This window comes from Barbus barbus (genome assembly GCF_936440315.1).
Source record: "Barbus barbus genome assembly, chromosome: 50".
NCBI classification, from domain to species: Eukaryota; Metazoa; Chordata; class Actinopteri; order Cypriniformes; family Cyprinidae; genus Barbus; species Barbus barbus.
The window spans coordinates 16,536,719-16,554,699 of NC_136728.1; the positions used below are offsets into that span (position 1 = coordinate 16,536,719).

Below are 17,981 nucleotides of genomic sequence, written 5' to 3' on the forward strand. Positions count from 1 at the left end.
ATTTATATATATATAAACATATGTAAGCATACACACACACAAACATATATACATATATATCTTTGTGTGTGTGTATATGTTTGTCCCACTTAAAAGATTCAGATCATCAAATAAATTTTAATATTACACAAAGATAATGCAAGTAGATACAAAATGCAGTTTTTAAATGATGATTTCATTTATTAAGGGGAAAAAAAAGCTGTCCAAAGCTACCTGGACCTACGTGAAAAATTAATTACCCCATCCTGTTAAATCATGAAAGAACTGTGATTAACCACATTATTTTAGAAAGCTGAGTTAACTTTCACTAGCCAAACCCAGGCCTGATTACTGCCAGATTATTGTTGAATCAAGAAATCACTTAAATAGAACCTGTCTGACAAAGTGAAGCATGCTTAAAGTGCAACACATCATGCCGTGATCTAAAGAAATACAAGAACAAATGAGAAACAAAATAGTTGGCATGTATCAGTCTGGAAAGGGTTATAAAGCCATTTCTAAGGCTTTGGGACTACAGCGAACCATAGTCAGAGCCATTATCCACAAATGGAGGAAACTTGGAACAGTGGTGTGTCAGTAGGAAATATCAGTTTGCATTTCCAAACATTCATTTTGCCATTAACTGTAATAATCCAGTGAGATTTTGTGAGCGTCTGACAACAGCAGTGCTCCACACAGAGATCTGATCTCATCATCATCCAGTCTGTCTGGAATGACCTGAAGAAACAGAACAAACTGAGGCAATGTCTCCAAGATGCTTCAAAAAACCTACCTGCAAAAGCTGCAGTACTGTTAAAAGTTTTAAACACTTATGTAAAAATGCTGTAAAATGAGGATGCTGTTAAAAATAATGTCATAAATAGATTTTCTTTATCAAGTAACTTCTATTAACTAAATTAAATCAACATCTGGTGTGAGCATCCTTTACGTTTAAAGCAGCATTTACCCTCGGTGCACTTGCAAAGTTTTTCAGGTAGCTTTGCAGGGAGGTTTCTTGAAGCATCTTGGAGAACAAACATCTCACTGGATTATTACAATTAATGGCAAAATAAATGTTTGGACATGTAAACTGGTATTTCCTACTGACACACTACTGCAAAAGATAGAAAGAGATAGAAACCATTTTTTTAGCTGGTGAAAATAGTGTTCTAATAATTTTGGCCACCACTGTATGTGTGTGTAACCTTTTTGCTTCTTTTAGTAGTAAGCGACACAACCTGAACCACAGTAACTGGTAGCAATACATCAGGAGGGTTGCTGTGTCGTCATGGCAACGACTAAATGGCACAGGAAAGAGCCACTCTCTATTCTCCAGCAAGGTGGGCTCACAGGAAACCCATGAACATGGTGATTTCCTGTCGTTCGCTTTCTGCAACAGACCTCAGGTCAGTTTTGCCGTACTCTCACCAATACAAGCGAGACTGCGGCATCTGATCTCAGCAACATAACACAATGAAAATATAATTCAACATAAAACATTTTAATTGACGATTGATTCATTCGTTCAGTCAGGAGCCCTTAAAACATTTAACACCAATGAAGATCTGAAACAAGGCATTCTCCTTGGAAGCTGAAAACTGATAAACAACCATGGTGTCAAAAAAAGGCATTTTTAGAACAAATTCATCTCGTAAAAATAAGTGTCAAAAAGTAAATAAACACATCCACCTTTATCCTGAAACTGACAGCCAAGTCAATTAAAACCTTTTCCCCCCAACAAAATCTTAAAATTATTTAAAATCAATTTAGAGGGGTCATTTCATACATTATTTTTCCCCTGAGGTTTACAGTGTAATGTTAGTCTTTTTTTGTGTGCGCGTGCCAAAAACGGTCATTTACAGGAAAAAAAACAACAACATTTTACACTCTCTCTGAAATATTAAAAGGTCTGTCTGGTGCATTGCCTTTAAGACTTTCATATAAAAACGAGGAGCAGGACTTTGCATTTACACACGGACCGCCCGTTATTCTTCAATAAAAGTCTCTTATCAAATGTTAAAACTGATTTCTGTCGCTAAAAACGAACATCTGCCTCTTGTTTCTAATGTTGGGATCCTTTGGAAGGACGTGCAGAGTGTAGGTGCTACACACAGTTAGAAACACAGACAAAAATGCTTCTTAATGAGTATTTAATTAGTCTTTTAAGTAAAATATCTAAAAAGACTTAAAACTAGATCAATTTACTTGAGAAACCACACTTCATAAGATATGAAGACTTGTCATAGACTCTCTTGAATAGCATTTTGTCTTGCTGCACTATCAAATAAAAAATACTTGTATTAAAGATATATAATGCAGTGCTGTTTCATAAGTAAATCCATCTTATTTTTAGTTTCTTTAAAGATTTTTTACTGAAAAGTCTAATTAAAAAACAAATTTTAAGAATAAAATGCATTAAGAATATGTTTTGTTTTGCACGAAATTGCAATGAGAAGCAAATTTTAGGTTCTGAAAGTTATAATATATTTCCCTTATACAAAATTGTAATTTTAAAAGAAACTGATTCCTCACAATAAGACCCCTTTAAATCAACCCAAAGACAAAAGATTGGATACTTAGAATTTGATATGAGTGCAATTAAAGGGGCAGTCTCCAATTACGGTGACAGCCAAGGTAATAAAAACATCCAACAATAACAACATTTTCATATACTGCTGTGGTGACTCTCCATAATTGTTTCAATCTCTAATTACAGGGATTGCCACAGTGTTGTTTCTGCAATTAAAAGAGTTTGCCTTTAAACTGTACGTAAGGTGAAAGTATCTTTCATAAAAAAATGTATTTGACAGTTGCGTTGCACAAACTTGTTTCTATCAACTGTTACTCTATTTCCTGGCTTTATCGAGCAGGTCTGTGAAAACATCCAATTGTGTTGGGTCCTGTCCAGCAGCTAGCTCAGGCTTGTGCTTCTCCAGCCAATCAGATGTGTGGATTTGATGTCGCAGAGTACCAATCAGAGAGTCCAGACTCTTTGAGCACGTGTCGGATTGGCCGTTAATAGCTGCAAAGTTCTCATCAGCCAATGAGACGGGCTCTGTCTTAATGTGTACTGTGTCGAGTTTGGTTTGAACGCTTGAAGTCTTGAGTGTCTGGTCTTTAAACTCATCTATTGTCTTAGAGTTTTCCCTCCTCACTGCTCCACGGCTGTCATCCTGTTCATCGCTTGTTGTCCGCTGTGTCTCAAGCACTGAAGAGCCCTGAAGTTCTTCTAATGCATTTTTAATCCTCTGCACACCTGAAAAACAAGGATGTGAAAGGAATAAATGCCAATCACATCTTCTCACACTCCATAGGAGACACTACAAGAAGACAGGAACTGAAATGGAAATGAGACCCATCGACAGACCTAGCTTTAGTTTTTGCAGTTGATCAGTGAAAATGATTCTGAACCAGCCTGGAGACACACAGCTGAAGGCCTGACCGCAGCTCAGCAGAACCTTGTGCTTGAGGAAACACCTCCACAGAGACAGCTCCTCAGCAAACGTCTTCTCATTCAGATACTACACAAATACCAAGACATTATACAGAAATCAGCTGAACTTGACTGATTTCAAAAGTTTGGATGCAGAAATCTGAAGGTGCTCACTTTGCTCAAGTCTGCCCAGATGAAAAAACCCGCACTCCTGTGCAGGAAAGGTATGTCCAGTTTCTTCAGCTCTTCTGTCATGAAGCTGTGAGCCTCTCTTAGCCTGTGTCTGTTTTCTGGAAGGAACTCACTGTTCAGCCAGTCTGGAAACAGCAAGAAATATCCTCAGTTAAGTGCTATTGTGAATTATTCTTTTACAAGAATGATTCAATCTAAATGATCTGTTCATGAAATAGACTGTTACTGTATTTGAGTTTAACTCAGTGACTCAAAATACAAATCATGCTCTCAACACAGTGAAAAAAAAACATCTTGGAGCAAAGAGAAAACTGACAACATGCCAACAAACAAGACGGAGCAGGTTACTTTAGGTATAAAACGAAGTCTCAGCTTTCACATTTTTTCATTAAGAAATTCAAAAAAATGAACTTTTTTTGTGGCTCTTAATGTGTTGTGACAGATCGCTGTAGCACCTCAGTTCAAGTGCCACGTGAAGCAATCATCTCTTCCTCATTACTAGTTATAACATGAATGAACATCAGAAGGTATCGTTTCAACAATGGAAAGATGTCACTACACACCATTTTTCAAGACCAATTTCTGCCTGGTTTGTTTGTCGGATAAAAATGGCAGATTCGGCGTTATGATTGGTCAAATAGCCTGTCAATCAAAATCCCTGAGAAGGGTAAACTGCACACCAGAAGGGAAGGTTATCAGTGAATAATGACTTAAATTTTGGTCTATTTATCATTTAAAGCAATTGTACAGCTTCAAATATAGTCATATAGACCATTTTTATGATACTTTTACGATGCAATCAGTCCTAATTTATCATAATATACAAAACACACACTGTGCAGTTAAAAGTAAATATTAAGTATGAATCAAGCCAGTACACCAAAATTGTAGTATTCAAAAAATGCGTATGGTGCAAAAGGTTACGGGTACATTTACATGCCAAAAAATTTACTTTTTTTTTTTCTATTTGTTTTTTTTTTGCATTTTGAAACGTTTCACATACAGACACAACAATTGATGTCAAATGATCCCCATTCACATAGAGACACGAAAATGACAAAAAATGCTGTATTATGCACGCCAGGCCAGTAGTTGGCGATATCACTTCGTAAAGAAGCACTATGCGACTATGCACAAACCTATAAACTGAACATGTATGAATGCATTTCCACAAATTTGCTTTTTTTTTTTTTTGCTTACATGGAGACAATAACAGTATGGTTTCCAAAAACTTGCACTTTGAAATCGGTTTTCAAAAGTTTGCATTTTCAGGCTCACAAACACAATTGTTGTGTAAATGAAAGGCCAAGAAGCATACACAGTTTTACATTTTTTGTTGAAAACGGTGTCATGTAAACACCCCCTAAGTCCCTAAAAGCAGACAAAAAACAGACAAAACATTGACAAAGCCAGGGAGAAAATGAGTACCTCTGTCTTTGAGAAGCTGTGCCATCTGGTACTGTGTGGGTCCTGGGACTCCGTGGAAGCAGCCCAGCTGATCCAGGGCCTGAACCAAATCTCTATTCTCAGAGTAGACCATGCCAACTCGCATTCCTCCCATAGCGAAGTCCTATACGTGTACACAACATTTAAATGCAATAAAGCAATGCCAAGAATCGGAGCAAATGCTTTTCCCAGTTGAAATAGTGACATACCTTACTGACGCCCCACATAATGTGGGTTCTTTGGGGATCTGGCAACCTGTGGAAAAATTTGTGATGATTAGTAGAAGCAATATTCACATGCACTTAGGGCTGGACGATATAGCCAACATTTATACCATGATATATTTCTTCATTTTGGTCGATATGATATTTCCGATATCGAAATAAACAATATTTTTAAAAAGCCTCAGAATAACTGCCAAGAACGCCCACAATGGATGTATGTACCCACAAACTTTTATAATCTTCACAAAAATCTATAAAACCTCCTCCTATAAAACCATATAATATTTTAGAAATAAAAATGGTACAAATAAATTAATCACCTTTTATTTGTATTTAGCCTTCATACCCCGTCGAATAAACAAAAAGCCAGAAAACTCTCAGACTCACCTTATTAATATTAATATATTTAACTTTAAACTATAACATACATGAAGGCTGATTATTTTTTAGATTGAAACAAAAGTGCTTCAGCCCGGATAAAGAATATGAAAAGTGCTGCAGAAAACAGAAAAAAGTGATGTTGCAAAATGTCAAAGCTTTTTGGAAAATCTATTTGTGGCGGTCAGTGTTCATTTTGTAGTGGGCCGCCAGAAATAAATCAATGTATGGTAAACACTGTCTGGTAATGCATACTGAAATATCGGACATGTGTTAAAAAAAATCATATCACCATTACTGAAAAAAAAAAAAAAAATGCAATATGTACCCTGAGCAAAAAAGAGCCCTTTCTGACATTACAATAAAGATAAAAAAAATAATACTTTAGCTAAAAATTTAAATTCTGTCAACAAATTGTAATTTTTGGGCCAAAATACACTTTTAAGGGATTTGGCCAGAATTCATTAAACACAAGATTCAATTTTCCTCGACACCTAATGAAGTACGTTTCAATTTCAGCTCAGGGCATATTAGTTCATTAAGCAGAAAACTAAGTAAATTAGAATTAAAAAAAGCACAGAAATAAGAGAGAGAGAGCGAGTTTATGTGCATGTCTCTCACCCATCCAAGCTGAGAACACTGCAAAACGTGCCTGTCTCGTTGAACACGGAGAGCATGTAAATCTCATCCACGATCACATGAAGCTTGTGCCTGGAGCAAATGAGCGAGAAAGAACGAATAATTTAGTTTGAAATTCAAATTCAAATGACATTCGTGAACACAAATGTAATTTCTCGTCAATAGCGTGCAACTTAATGAAGCATGTGAAAACATTTGGCAAACAAAGTGCGCACAGAACCATAATTTTTTCATCATTTACTCATCATCATGCTGTTCTAAAACTTTTTTGAAGAACGCCGTTTTCCATACAACAAATAGGCAGGGTGCCAAGCTCTGAAGTGTAAATGTGATTTTTGATGCTTTTATGATACTCCAATCAATAGATGTTTTTACTATATGGAAAAAGAGCAGCATAAACATTCTTAAAACCATCGACATTAAACAAAATGATGTGGGTTTTGTGATAACAAGCCATTAATATTTCTGTATTGATAAAATGTCAAGTTCTGAATGAAACAGTGGCTTTGGTTCAGTGCTTGTAAGAATCAGTTTAAACTCACATTTTGGCAAACTCTAGAAAGCTGATCATCTCTTCAGACGAGTACACTTCTCCCAGTGGATTGTGGGGGTTTAAAAGAATAAGGGCTTTGATGTTCAATCCCTATATAAAGAGAGTACAATTTTAAAAGAGAATGTGAGTTTCAAGCGTGTGTATGTTTAAGTACAAAAAAATAATAACAACCTCTTTTTTGGCCTCTTTAAGAGAATTCTCCAATTTCTCAACAGTTAGCTGGAACGGTCTGACATCACTTCCTGTGGGCTGTACCAACACAATACAAATACAAACAGAAATATAAGATGTATAGCTACAAGAAACAAAAAGAAAACAGCAGAAAACCCCTATAACATATCAATGTTACATTATGAAATATTACGACTGGACTTTCGCTAACCACCTGACTGTAAAGTGGCACATGGTGTAGTTTGACACTATTGTACAAGCCCACATCCTCCGTTATCCCACCATAGAAGGGTGAAGGGATGAGCATGGCATCTGTAAAACACACACAATATCAAGTAACATTTCAAGCCACTTACGGTTTAATTTTGCACCATTAATAAAAAATACATATTTTCTCATTTCATAAAAAGGTTGTAATAGAGTTATAAATTGTTTAGTATCCATATCAAAGGCTTTCAGTAAATTTTGGTAGTAAAAAAAAAATGATGCTGAAAATTCAGCTTTGCATCAAAGGACTAATTTACGTTTTAAAATAAATTCAAATGGAAAACAGGTCTTTTAATACATTGTAATAATTAACTCACATTATTACCCTTTTCGATTGATTGATTAACTTTATTAATCCCAAAAAAATTGTCAAAAAAAATGTCACAGCAGCTCATCACAAAAAATAAATAAAATAAAAAGGAAAAAATACTTCATAATACAATATTTCATACAGCCCCCTCGTTTCAAGCATCATAATACACTCTACACTATATTATAAATACAATTTAAAATAATCCATCAGTCATCTAATATGACATCGATTATATAAGCTAATGGTTGTTGGTAAAAATGACTTTTTATCATTATTTATGGCATCGGGGCTGAATTAGTCTTGAGCTAAAAGTGCTCACACATGCTTGAACTGTTCCATGAAGAGGATGACAATCTTGTTTCATTATACTGACCAGTTTATCAGTCATTCTATCCTGTGCAATCACATTAATAGTGGGCAAAACGCAACCCACAACAGAACCTGCCTTTTTTATCAGCTTATTGAGTTTATTCTTCTCTTTCTCTAGCAATCCCCCTCCCCAGCAGGTGACAGCATACAAGATCACAGATGACACCACAGAATCATAAAAAGTCTTCAACAGTGCCTGACACACACCAAAGGATCTCAGTCGCCTTAATAAATGAATGCGACTCTGACCCTTCTTATAAACCTGTACTGTATTGTCAGACCAATCAAGCTTGTTATTCAAATATACACCCAAGTACTTATATGATGTGAAAATCTCAATTTCAGACTCTTGAATATTCACTGGCACCACTTTGTGAGGATATCTACTAAAATCAACCACAATTTCATTGGTCTTACTAGCGTTAAACCGAAGACCATTCGTTTCACACCAGTCTACAAAACTCTTTAAAAGCTCCCTGTATTCACTCTCATCATGCTCCTTTATACAGCCAACAATTGCAGAATCATCTGAAAATTTCTGAAGATGACAGTTTTTAGAGTTGTACTGAAAATCTGAAGTATAAAAAGTAAATAAAAACGGAGCTAAAACCGTTCCTTGGGGAACACCAGTGCTACTCATAACTACTTGGGACACACAGTTATGCATTCTTACATACTGTGGTCTATTTGAGAGGTAGTCCATTAACCAACTAACCATACTCTGATGTAATCCAGAATTTTCTAATTTATTCTTGAGTAATGCAGGCTGGATAGTGTTGAATGCACTAGAAAAGTAAAAAAAAAGTCATTCTAACTGTGTTACCTAAAATCTCCAAGTGACTTAGAGATTTATTTAAAAGATAGATAATTGCATCATCAACCCCAACCCCAGTTTTGTAAGCAAACTGCAGTTTATCCTCAACAGCACACAGTAACTGCTTAATATAGTTTAAAACCAACCTCTCAAAAACCTTCATCAACTAAGCCGTTAAAGCTATTGGTCTATACTGTGAGAACTCAGTAGGATTAGTTTTCTTAGGGACTGGTACTACACACAATGTCTTCCCTGTATTTTTGATCAAATAAATGCAGCCTTGGTGAGAAGATGAAAAAATCTTACAACCCCAACAAAATTAGTCATGAGACCAGACATATTCTGTGTTGACCAGATGATCTGATACCTTCTGGGTCACAGAGCGTAGCTGCCAAAGCCGAGAACAGAGACCCACAACCGTTCATAACAACGACCTGCGAAAGAACCGAAGAAAATAAGTGGTCTGAATTTCTCTTTTAACAGAAAGAGGAAGACTAACAGAAATAATACCATATAATAATGTAACACTGATGTAGAAAAAGCAGAAAAACACTCACGTTCTCTGGTTTTAGCGGTTTGGGACAACGGCAGTAGTCTGACAGGAACTTAGCAACTTCCTCTCGAAGGCTTTGGGGAAAAGAACATCAATACTGTGAACTGAAAGCTGAGCATGGGATTTTACACAAACGTTGAGTCGAGATTAATTATAGATTTTACAGAAAAACAAACAGAGTTAAAAGAAGTTTAAGGAAAAATGGTGGCTTACAAACTGTGGCCTTTCCAGTCGGGGTATTGTAAGAAAGCAGGTTCGATGTGAAGCATGTCTGGTCGCATCAGCTGTTGGAGATACCAAAAATCAATCAACAATGACTGCAATGTGTAATATTCAGGCTCAATAACAACTTTTTATATTTCTGAGCATATAAAGGTTTTTGAAAGCCTTTCTTGTTGTAACATTAAAATATTCTTCTGAAGACAATGTGAGTGGTGCTTGCCTGTGCAAAACTTGATAGGGTGCTGTAGATGGTTGTTAGGACATTGGTATGCAGTTTCTAAGGTGTTCTGAATGGCATTTAGCTTGTTTTAATACAGTTGCTATAGGGTGTTTTGTGAAGTTGCTCACTGGCCAAAAGAGCACATTCCCCAAGACTCCATGATAGCGTAATATATATTTTAATGGGATTTTTTTTTTTCTTTCTCAATTTTATTGCCCACCAGGCGAAAATCATCGTTAATGAAAAAGGATCTCTGCTAATGAATGCTAAACAAGTAAATCACATCTCTTACTCTTTTCTGCAGGAGGTCAAAGCACAGCTTGTTTTCACTGGTTCCTAAGTTTATAATGCCCTGAAATAAATAATATTAAAAACCACAGCAAATTACCACACAGCAGATGCTAGATAAACACAAAAATTGTATTAAAATTAGCAAACTACACAGATTTGTTTATGACGTCCCAAGAGACTTGTGGCCTCTGTAGTAACCAAAGCAGTGCCTGTAAAACCAAAACTTGGTTTGTCTTTAATATTAGAAAAAATTAGTTCACTTTCATACATAGAATGAGCTAAGAAAGTGACTGGAGATGGGTAATATAATTTCACAAAACTTCTCAAATGTAAACACTCTTTTTGAGATGACATTAATCTTGATTTAAACTTGAATATTGTTTTAGAAATAAATGATGAAAATGATTTAAAAAGGAACATGAATTTTTCACACTGCAAGATGATTTAAAATGAACTAATTAAGGAAAAGAGATTAAAATTGGACAAAAAGGCCAGGCACAGTTACACTTTAATTGTAAATTCAATATTTTAACAATTTAATTTAAACTAGGGTTTATTTTAACTAGGGTATATTTTTAGTGTATACCTACTGTACACTAAATTAAAAAACAACAACAACATCATCTGCAATAATTAATAATAATAAAGCAGTACTGTTTCTAGGAAGACTAACATGAGGGTTTGAATCCTCATCGTGCTTGTTGGTGCGATACTGATAGTAGCCTTCCCGCAGGATTCCCTGGTGCAGCCGCATGCTATTGCCACGGCGGGACAGGTACAGGCTGTACTGGGCCATCTGATCACCCCAAAGCATGCTGGGTACAGCTTTGGCACTGCTGGGTAACAAGGTTTGTGAGGTGCTGGGCACCGGGAATGTTTCCCTGCTGGTGGAGGCACTCGGGTCTTCTGTCCCACGTGTTGAACTCAGGACTTTGGTCAACATGGACATGAGACGAAACTCATGATCTCTCTCCTGCTTCGCTCGTCTCTCCTCCTGCTGCTCCCTCCGCTCCTCGGCCCGCGCCTCCTGCCGCATCCGGGCCTCCTCCAGAGCCAGGAAACGTTCTTCTGCTGTCTGCTGCCAGCTTAGATATCCAGCCAGAGCGTTCGATAACACCCCATCGCCCCCACGTCCCACTCGCCGGCGCTTCCTCTGATGGAACGATCCGGAACCCCCTTCTTGGTCGCCATGGCTACCTCCTTCTCTCATCACAATGGGAGCTGTTGCCGGGGATACACCCGCACCGGAGGAGCCAGTCATGTTCTGGTCACTGCAATCTGTGGTGTGATATCATCAGAAATTAAACATTAAATCAGTCAATTAGAGATAAAAAAACAAATAAAAACTTGATTAAAAAAATAACTAAACAATTATCTCAACATTTTATTAAAGCGACAGTTGGTGTGATTACATGCCAATGCTGTCAAGAACATCTGTGGTGATGCAAGTAAGCCACTGGATGGAAAATCACTGCCAGCAGAGACACAACAAGGGGTTTGGCATAAATACTGCAATAATGCACAGTTCAACTGTGCACATGCCTTCTAAACAAATATGGATAATATCAGCTAAAACTGGTTCAATGTAATCTTGACATTACATCACTGTGATGCTATTTTATGCACATTTTTGTGATGAAAATATTATAAAGAGCTCCTGAAGGTCAACTGGTACAGCAAGGTCATGGGTTTCATGCATATACAAATGAAATGCACAAAAAATAAATAAATAATAAACATGCCAGCCAAATGCAAAAATGTATAAATAAAATTAGTGCCGTTTAATCGCAATTAATCACATCCAATATAAACGTTTTTGTTTACATTATATATGTACATGTACTGTGTATATTTATTATGTATATGTAAATACACACATATAGGGATGCAGGGACTTTTGCCGCTATCCGATATGTCGATATTTTTCGACTCATTTTGGTCGATACCGATATATTTCCTTTTGTTTGGAAACAACACCAAGTCTCTCCTGTGCAGAAATTATAAGCAAAATATTTTTAAGAACTTACTTGTTAGAATTAAATAAACAATAATGAAGGTTTTTTGACAGCGAAGCTTTAAACTATATATCAATCACTGCATTTTCTTCCCCAGAAAGATGCATTGTTAGAGTCTGACTTTTTTACGTCACTAGGGCCGTCATAGTTCAGACACGGGCCGGGCCTCGGGCCTGTTTTAGGCTTCTCCTTATTTTTATATTTTAGACATCCATCAATTAGTGATGAAAAAAATTGGCGCACTGGTGGAAGCAACAGGAGTCCGTGCTACCACGACTGTCAAGAGCGGCTCGATGGTGTTTAGTGTCCCGCAGCAGCAGCGAGCCATCAGAACTGAACAGTTCTGCGTTCAAATACACGCAATAAAGCTTTCCATTATGCCCCAGCAAAAGTAATTACCATGAATGTGTCTGGGGGAAATAGTAAGGAGATATTTGAATTATTTACTAATAAACTAGTGTTTTCTGTGTCAGTGTCGCAAAGATGAAGATGATGATCCTGACTTGCTGTGTCCTCATTAGACGCGCCTTTAGAGAGAAGTGCATCTTCACGGATTATGATTAGGCCTATAATGAAAGAGTTTTTGTTTTCGATTTGATTTATTTAGTTAAGTAGTCATTTAAAGCTTTCTATAGATATATTTATCATGTCTGTGAGGCATATGTATTTGCTGACTTTCGGTTCTTTTTGTGAATTCAAGCGCTCCTGTTCAAGACGAGACGGCACAAATAAAAGTAGAGCCTTTACAGTTCCGAATGATGTATTACTCTTACCTTTATTTGAGGCCCGTGCAGGGCTCTATGCAGTGTAAACTAGGGCTGGGTATTGTGACCAATTCTGCGATTCGATTCGATTCTTATTTTTATGGTTTCGATTCGATTCGATTAGCTATCAATATTTCATTTAAAATGTTAGTTTTGCAGACACAGGATCCATATTTTGATATAAATGCTGGTAACTGAAACTCTCCTACTTAAGTTTATTACTGAAATACACATCTACATTAATAATAGGATGCACACAGTTGTTTTTTTTAGTGGAGCAATTCGAAAGATGGTGACACCTTCAGGATGAGAGGTGAATATTCATATCCTCTTACGTGAAGCACGCGCATTAAGAATCGATTCGGGCATTTCCCGAATCGATATCGTTAGCGTTAAACTGAAGATCGATTAAAATCGGAGAATCTATATTTTTTACCCAGCCCTAGTGTAAACCCTAACATTTTATTTTAGATTTAACATTTGTTGATGGTCTACTCTAAAGCAGAGTTGTAAAAATTGTTTTTTTTTTTTAGAGCTTATGATTTGTTTTAAAAATAAAAAATATTACACATTGATGAATAAATCAGTATACATTAAATGATTTAATGTTTGTGATTTTTTTCATGTAAGCTATAGCTTCTAACCTTTAAATAAAAAATACACATCATTTCATGAGATCAGTTACTGCTTGATTTAATCAGAAACACAGTCTAAATGTTATTTGTCTAGGTTATTTTACGTTTCATCTTATTAGAAGTAGGCTAACAGCGCCCCCTACAGAGTAAAACTCCTCACCGAGCGGGCGTTAGGACCCGGGGGAGGCGGTCACTGCTGCTGCGTCATTCTGTACATGCTTTCACAGATTAAATGCAGCGACCCAAAACAGTGAATCTAATCATCATTCACACAAAACTTTGCTTCAAGAATGCGCTATGATCTAATCGCTAGTACACCCTGAGCACATGTGAGTTAACAGGCACGTGCGGGGGGGGGGGGGCATTGCACATTGCACGTGCATTGCAATATCATAGCAATGATATTGTGGTCAATAAAACAAAATGCATTTGAATTCTAATTAACATGACAATTTGTACAAAACAGTCTAGCTCAAAAGTCAGAAAATGTCTGTTTATTTGTACATATCTGTCAATCAGAGGCATTGCTATGGGTTGCGTGCGTTTTCGGAAACCACAGGCTCTCGAGCCATATATGGTTCTTTCAGTGAGTGCATATGGGTCGACGGAAGTAAAAAATAAACCAAACAATATTTTAAACATTTTTCATCAATAATCAAAGCTAGTGTGTCGATTTAAATTAAAAATCCATATTACATATTACATAATTGACCAATGACCATTAGTCATGTAGCTGCACCCAACCAATCATGATCTGGCACAAGAAGTTCACATTTAATTGGACAATATGTGAAGTGGAGTGGTTATTTTCAGTTCTTATTCATAAAATTACATGGGACCAACGAGCTTATTTGTGGAGCAATCTGGATCTGCGATTTGTCTAATTTTATAAATCAAATTGCATCGCAGGGAAAATGCATGTTAAATAACTACAAAAGCACTGCACAAAACCGTAATAATTGCAATAATGGTAATCAATAGGCTATTCAATTCACTTATATTTATGTGTGATATATACACTGTTTACTATTTGATGAAACTATCTTAGTTAATGAAGCCCAAGTGGCATCTACAGGCCTATTATGTGAAGTATAGGCTGGCGAAATGGTGACGTGAAAGGACTTTATTAATTTACCATTTTTTATAATTATGCAGCATTATGAAAGTGTCTTATGCTCATCAAGCCTGCATTTATTTGATCAAAAATACAGAAAAAAAAAACTGTAGGCTAATATTGTGAAATATTATTACAATTTAAAAGAATGTTTTTCTATTTTAATATACATTTATACTATTTTAATAAAATATAATTTATTTCTGTCATTCAAAGCTGAGTTTTCAGCATCATTCTTCAATCCTTCAGAAATCATTCTAATATGCTGATTTATTATCAATGTTGGAAACAGTTGTGCTGCTTATTTTTATTTTTTTATTGGAACCTGTGATACTTTTTTGGGGTTCACGGATAAATTTAAAAGAACAGCATTTATTCAAAGTAGAGATGTTTTCTAACAATATCAATCTTTACTATCGCTGTTTCTATCAATTTAACAAATCCTTGCAGAATAAAAACTAATTTCTTTAAAAAAACTATATAAATAAATAAAATACTGACCTCAAACTTTTGAACGGTAGTGAATATTGTTACAAAAGTTATATTTTAAATAAATGCTGCTCTTATTTAACTCTTAATTCATCGAATAATCCTGAAAAAAGTATCACAGGTTTTCAACATTGTTAATAATTCAACATTGCATAAATGCAAAGTAAACAAAGTAAATTAATAAAGTATATTCAAATAAATGCAGGCTTGATGACTATAAGTGACTTCCTGCAAAAATATAAAATAGTAATGTAAACAATCTTTTGACTTATATTTCCCCCCCCCCCATATTGCCCCTTTTTTACATTTGAGCCCCTGCCCCCGAGGAACTCTCTGCACGTCCCTGTGAGTCAACATATTCCTCTTATCGGCATAATTTTTCATATCAGGCCGATACCGATATTTACATTTAAAGCCATTATCGTCCGATTCCGATATCAGTCCGATAATAACGTGCATCCCTACACACACATACAGTATATATTGCATTTATATATGCATATATTGTTTATGTATTTATATATTCATATTCTTATATTTTATATTATATATTAAATATTTTATATGTAAACATAACATTTTTATTTGGATGCGATTAATCACGATTAATCGTTTGACAGCACTAAAAATATACACTACATTAGTTTGTGGTCAGTAAGATTTCTTTTTTTTTTAAAGAAATATATACTTTTATTTAGCAAGGATGCATTAAACTGATAACAAAGTGACAGTAAAACATTTCTAATGTTACAAAAGTCTTGCATTTCAAATAAATGATGTGCTTCTGTGAAATGTTTCTTAAGCATCAACATATTAGAATGATGGATCCTGTGAAACTGAAGACTGGAGTAATGATGCGGAAAATTCAGCTTTGCATCACAGAAATAAAATTACTTTTTTAATATCCATTCAAATAGAAACAGTTATTATAAGTTGTAATAATATTTCAGAATTTTACTATTTTTGATCATATAAATGCATCCTTGGTAAGCAAAAAAAAAAAAAAAAAAAAGTATTTCTAAAACATTTTAAGTGGTTTGTTACTGTTTCTCTGTAGTTCCTTTAGTCAAGGCATATGTTTTTTTTTTTAATGTCATTCAAACATAAACATTTATCTTTTTGCTTATAAATTGAATACTATAACTGCAAACTGTGCTGATTTTAATATGTAACCAAAGTAACATTTTCTACCTGGCTAGCAGACGATGATTTGTCAAATTAGTAATGATCAAAACTGCAAGAACAACCTGTTATAACCATCAGTTAGAATGAGTTGAATATTTATAACTAATTTGTAACGTATAATATTGCATGCCATCATTTTCCAGATGTTATTGCAAATTTAAAGCACTAGTATGTTTCTGTTCATTCATGTTCACATATGCATGTTTATATACATATGTGAAAATTCATTTTTCATAAAATTTTGGTGGGGCTAGTGAAAATGCTGAAAGGGCGAAGAAAAATCTGAACTACTTGCCTCCCAAAAATCTCAATTATTCAGAAATATGCATTTATACACACTGATCTATCTATCTATGCAACAAGCATCTTTATAGTGAAATATGTGTATATTGTGTAGTACAGGGTTCCTCAAATCTTTCCATGGAGGGCCAATCTGCTGCAACCCTGATCAAACTCACCTACCTGTGATTTTCGAATGATCTTGAAGACTCTGATTAGCATGCTCGGGTGTGTTTGATTAGGGTTAGAGCTAAACTCTGCAGGAGTGGGCCAGATTTGAGGATGCCTGGTGTAGTACATCATGCAGATGATGTTTGGTTTCTGTTGCACTGTGATGTGTATCAGTATTTACACATCTGTTAATCCATTCAACCATCCATATTAGGATACCTGATGGGGAACAGATGACATGCGTGTTTCCCTGCTCTCCGTCCATCTCAGTGTTCTCCTCTGTGTTTGGACCCGCATGTTTGTGTTCAGCAGCGCCTGCTTCATCATCCTCATCAACAGGTCCGAACTCATAGAGCATCTCAGGCGGGCCCACCGCTTCATCATCCGAGCTCATCACCTCCGTCTTGATCTCCAGTATTTCACCTGCTCTGGGCGGGTGACCTGGCGCCTCTGACCCCTGCATTCCGGTTACCTGGTTTGTCACCGTCCCGCCCCACAAAGGCAAAGTCGAACCGGAGGTCGCGGCGGAACGGTTACTCTGCGCCCTTTCCATCAGCTCGTAATACCTCGCGGATCTCAAAGTCTTCTGCTTGTACTCCAGCTTCAACTTTTTGATCTTCTCCCTGCATTGATCCCCGGTCCGATTGATGCCCTTCTGCCGCAGAGTGCTGGCGATTCGGTTGAACACATGCTGGTTTCGGAGGCAGGTCACTAGCTCGGTTTGGACGGGCACGTCTGACCAGATCTGCAGCAGCTCCAGCACCTCGGGCTCGGACCAGTTACTGCCGCGTTCGTACTTTTTACCGTAGACGTGAATCAAATGCATTGCAGCACTACAACTAAAGCTACAGTGTTGTGTTTATAGACTGCTGTAAGTATGTTCACGCATTGGTATGGTGCCGCGTTTATATGATTAAAAGCAAATGCATTAAAATAGTAAAACTCCAACGTGAGTTTCTGTAATCAATCATCTAAAACGAAGGCTGGTACTTTACCCGGACTGGAACCAGATTCCTTTTACTTTCTAATAACCGTCTCAATCATACATTTTCTGCCCGATGCTTTTGTTCTTTATTCAAACAAGTCCTGATACATCCGGGTTCACGGCACATGCGTGCTGCCCTTATTCCGGGATAAATTTGGACCGTGACAACAAAGAACGGCGCTGCGCATGCGCAGAACGAGGACCGTTGAAGCAAGAGACCCATTTGTTGCATAGGCGCGCCATCTAGCGCTTACACTAGTATTTTTTTTATATTGCATGG

The 17,981-nt window shown here is 36.4% G+C and overlaps 1 protein-coding gene across 1 annotated transcript; it reads right to left on the bottom strand.

Annotated features, from left to right (window-relative positions):
• Positions 1-1,460: 1,460 nt before the first annotated feature.
• Positions 1,461-17,891, bottom strand: LOC306868373 (1-aminocyclopropane-1-carboxylate synthase-like protein 1). The gene is made up of 15 exons (XM_079414473.1): positions 16,936-17,891; positions 10,738-11,342; positions 10,066-10,125; positions 9,545-9,615; positions 9,336-9,405; positions 9,146-9,212; positions 7,230-7,327; positions 7,016-7,093; positions 6,834-6,934; positions 6,274-6,363; positions 5,260-5,305; positions 5,033-5,174; positions 3,587-3,729; positions 3,347-3,500; positions 1,461-3,235 (listed from the first exon to the last, which is right to left on the bottom strand). The coding sequence occupies exons 1-15, from the start codon at positions 17,540-17,542 to the stop codon at positions 2,826-2,828; spliced, it is 2,742 nt and encodes a 913-aa protein (XP_079270599.1). The 5' UTR covers positions 17,543-17,891; the 3' UTR covers positions 1,461-2,825.
• Positions 17,892-17,981: the final 90 nt, after the last annotated feature.

Bases quoted from the DNA above. Each gene is read 5' to 3' on its own strand.
- LOC306868373 (XM_079414473.1), bottom strand. From the start codon at position 17,542: ATGCATTTGATTCACGTCTACGGTAAAAAGTACGAACGCGGCAGTAAC. The intron at 7,094-7,229 runs GTGGTTAGCGAA...GTGTTGGTACAG, and splicing joins ATGTGCCACTTTACAGTCAG to CCCACAGGAAGTGATGTCAG. The intron at 3,501-3,586 runs GTGAGCACCTTC...GTATTTGTGTAG, and splicing joins TCTGGGCAGACTTGAGCAAA to TATCTGAATGAGAAGACGTT.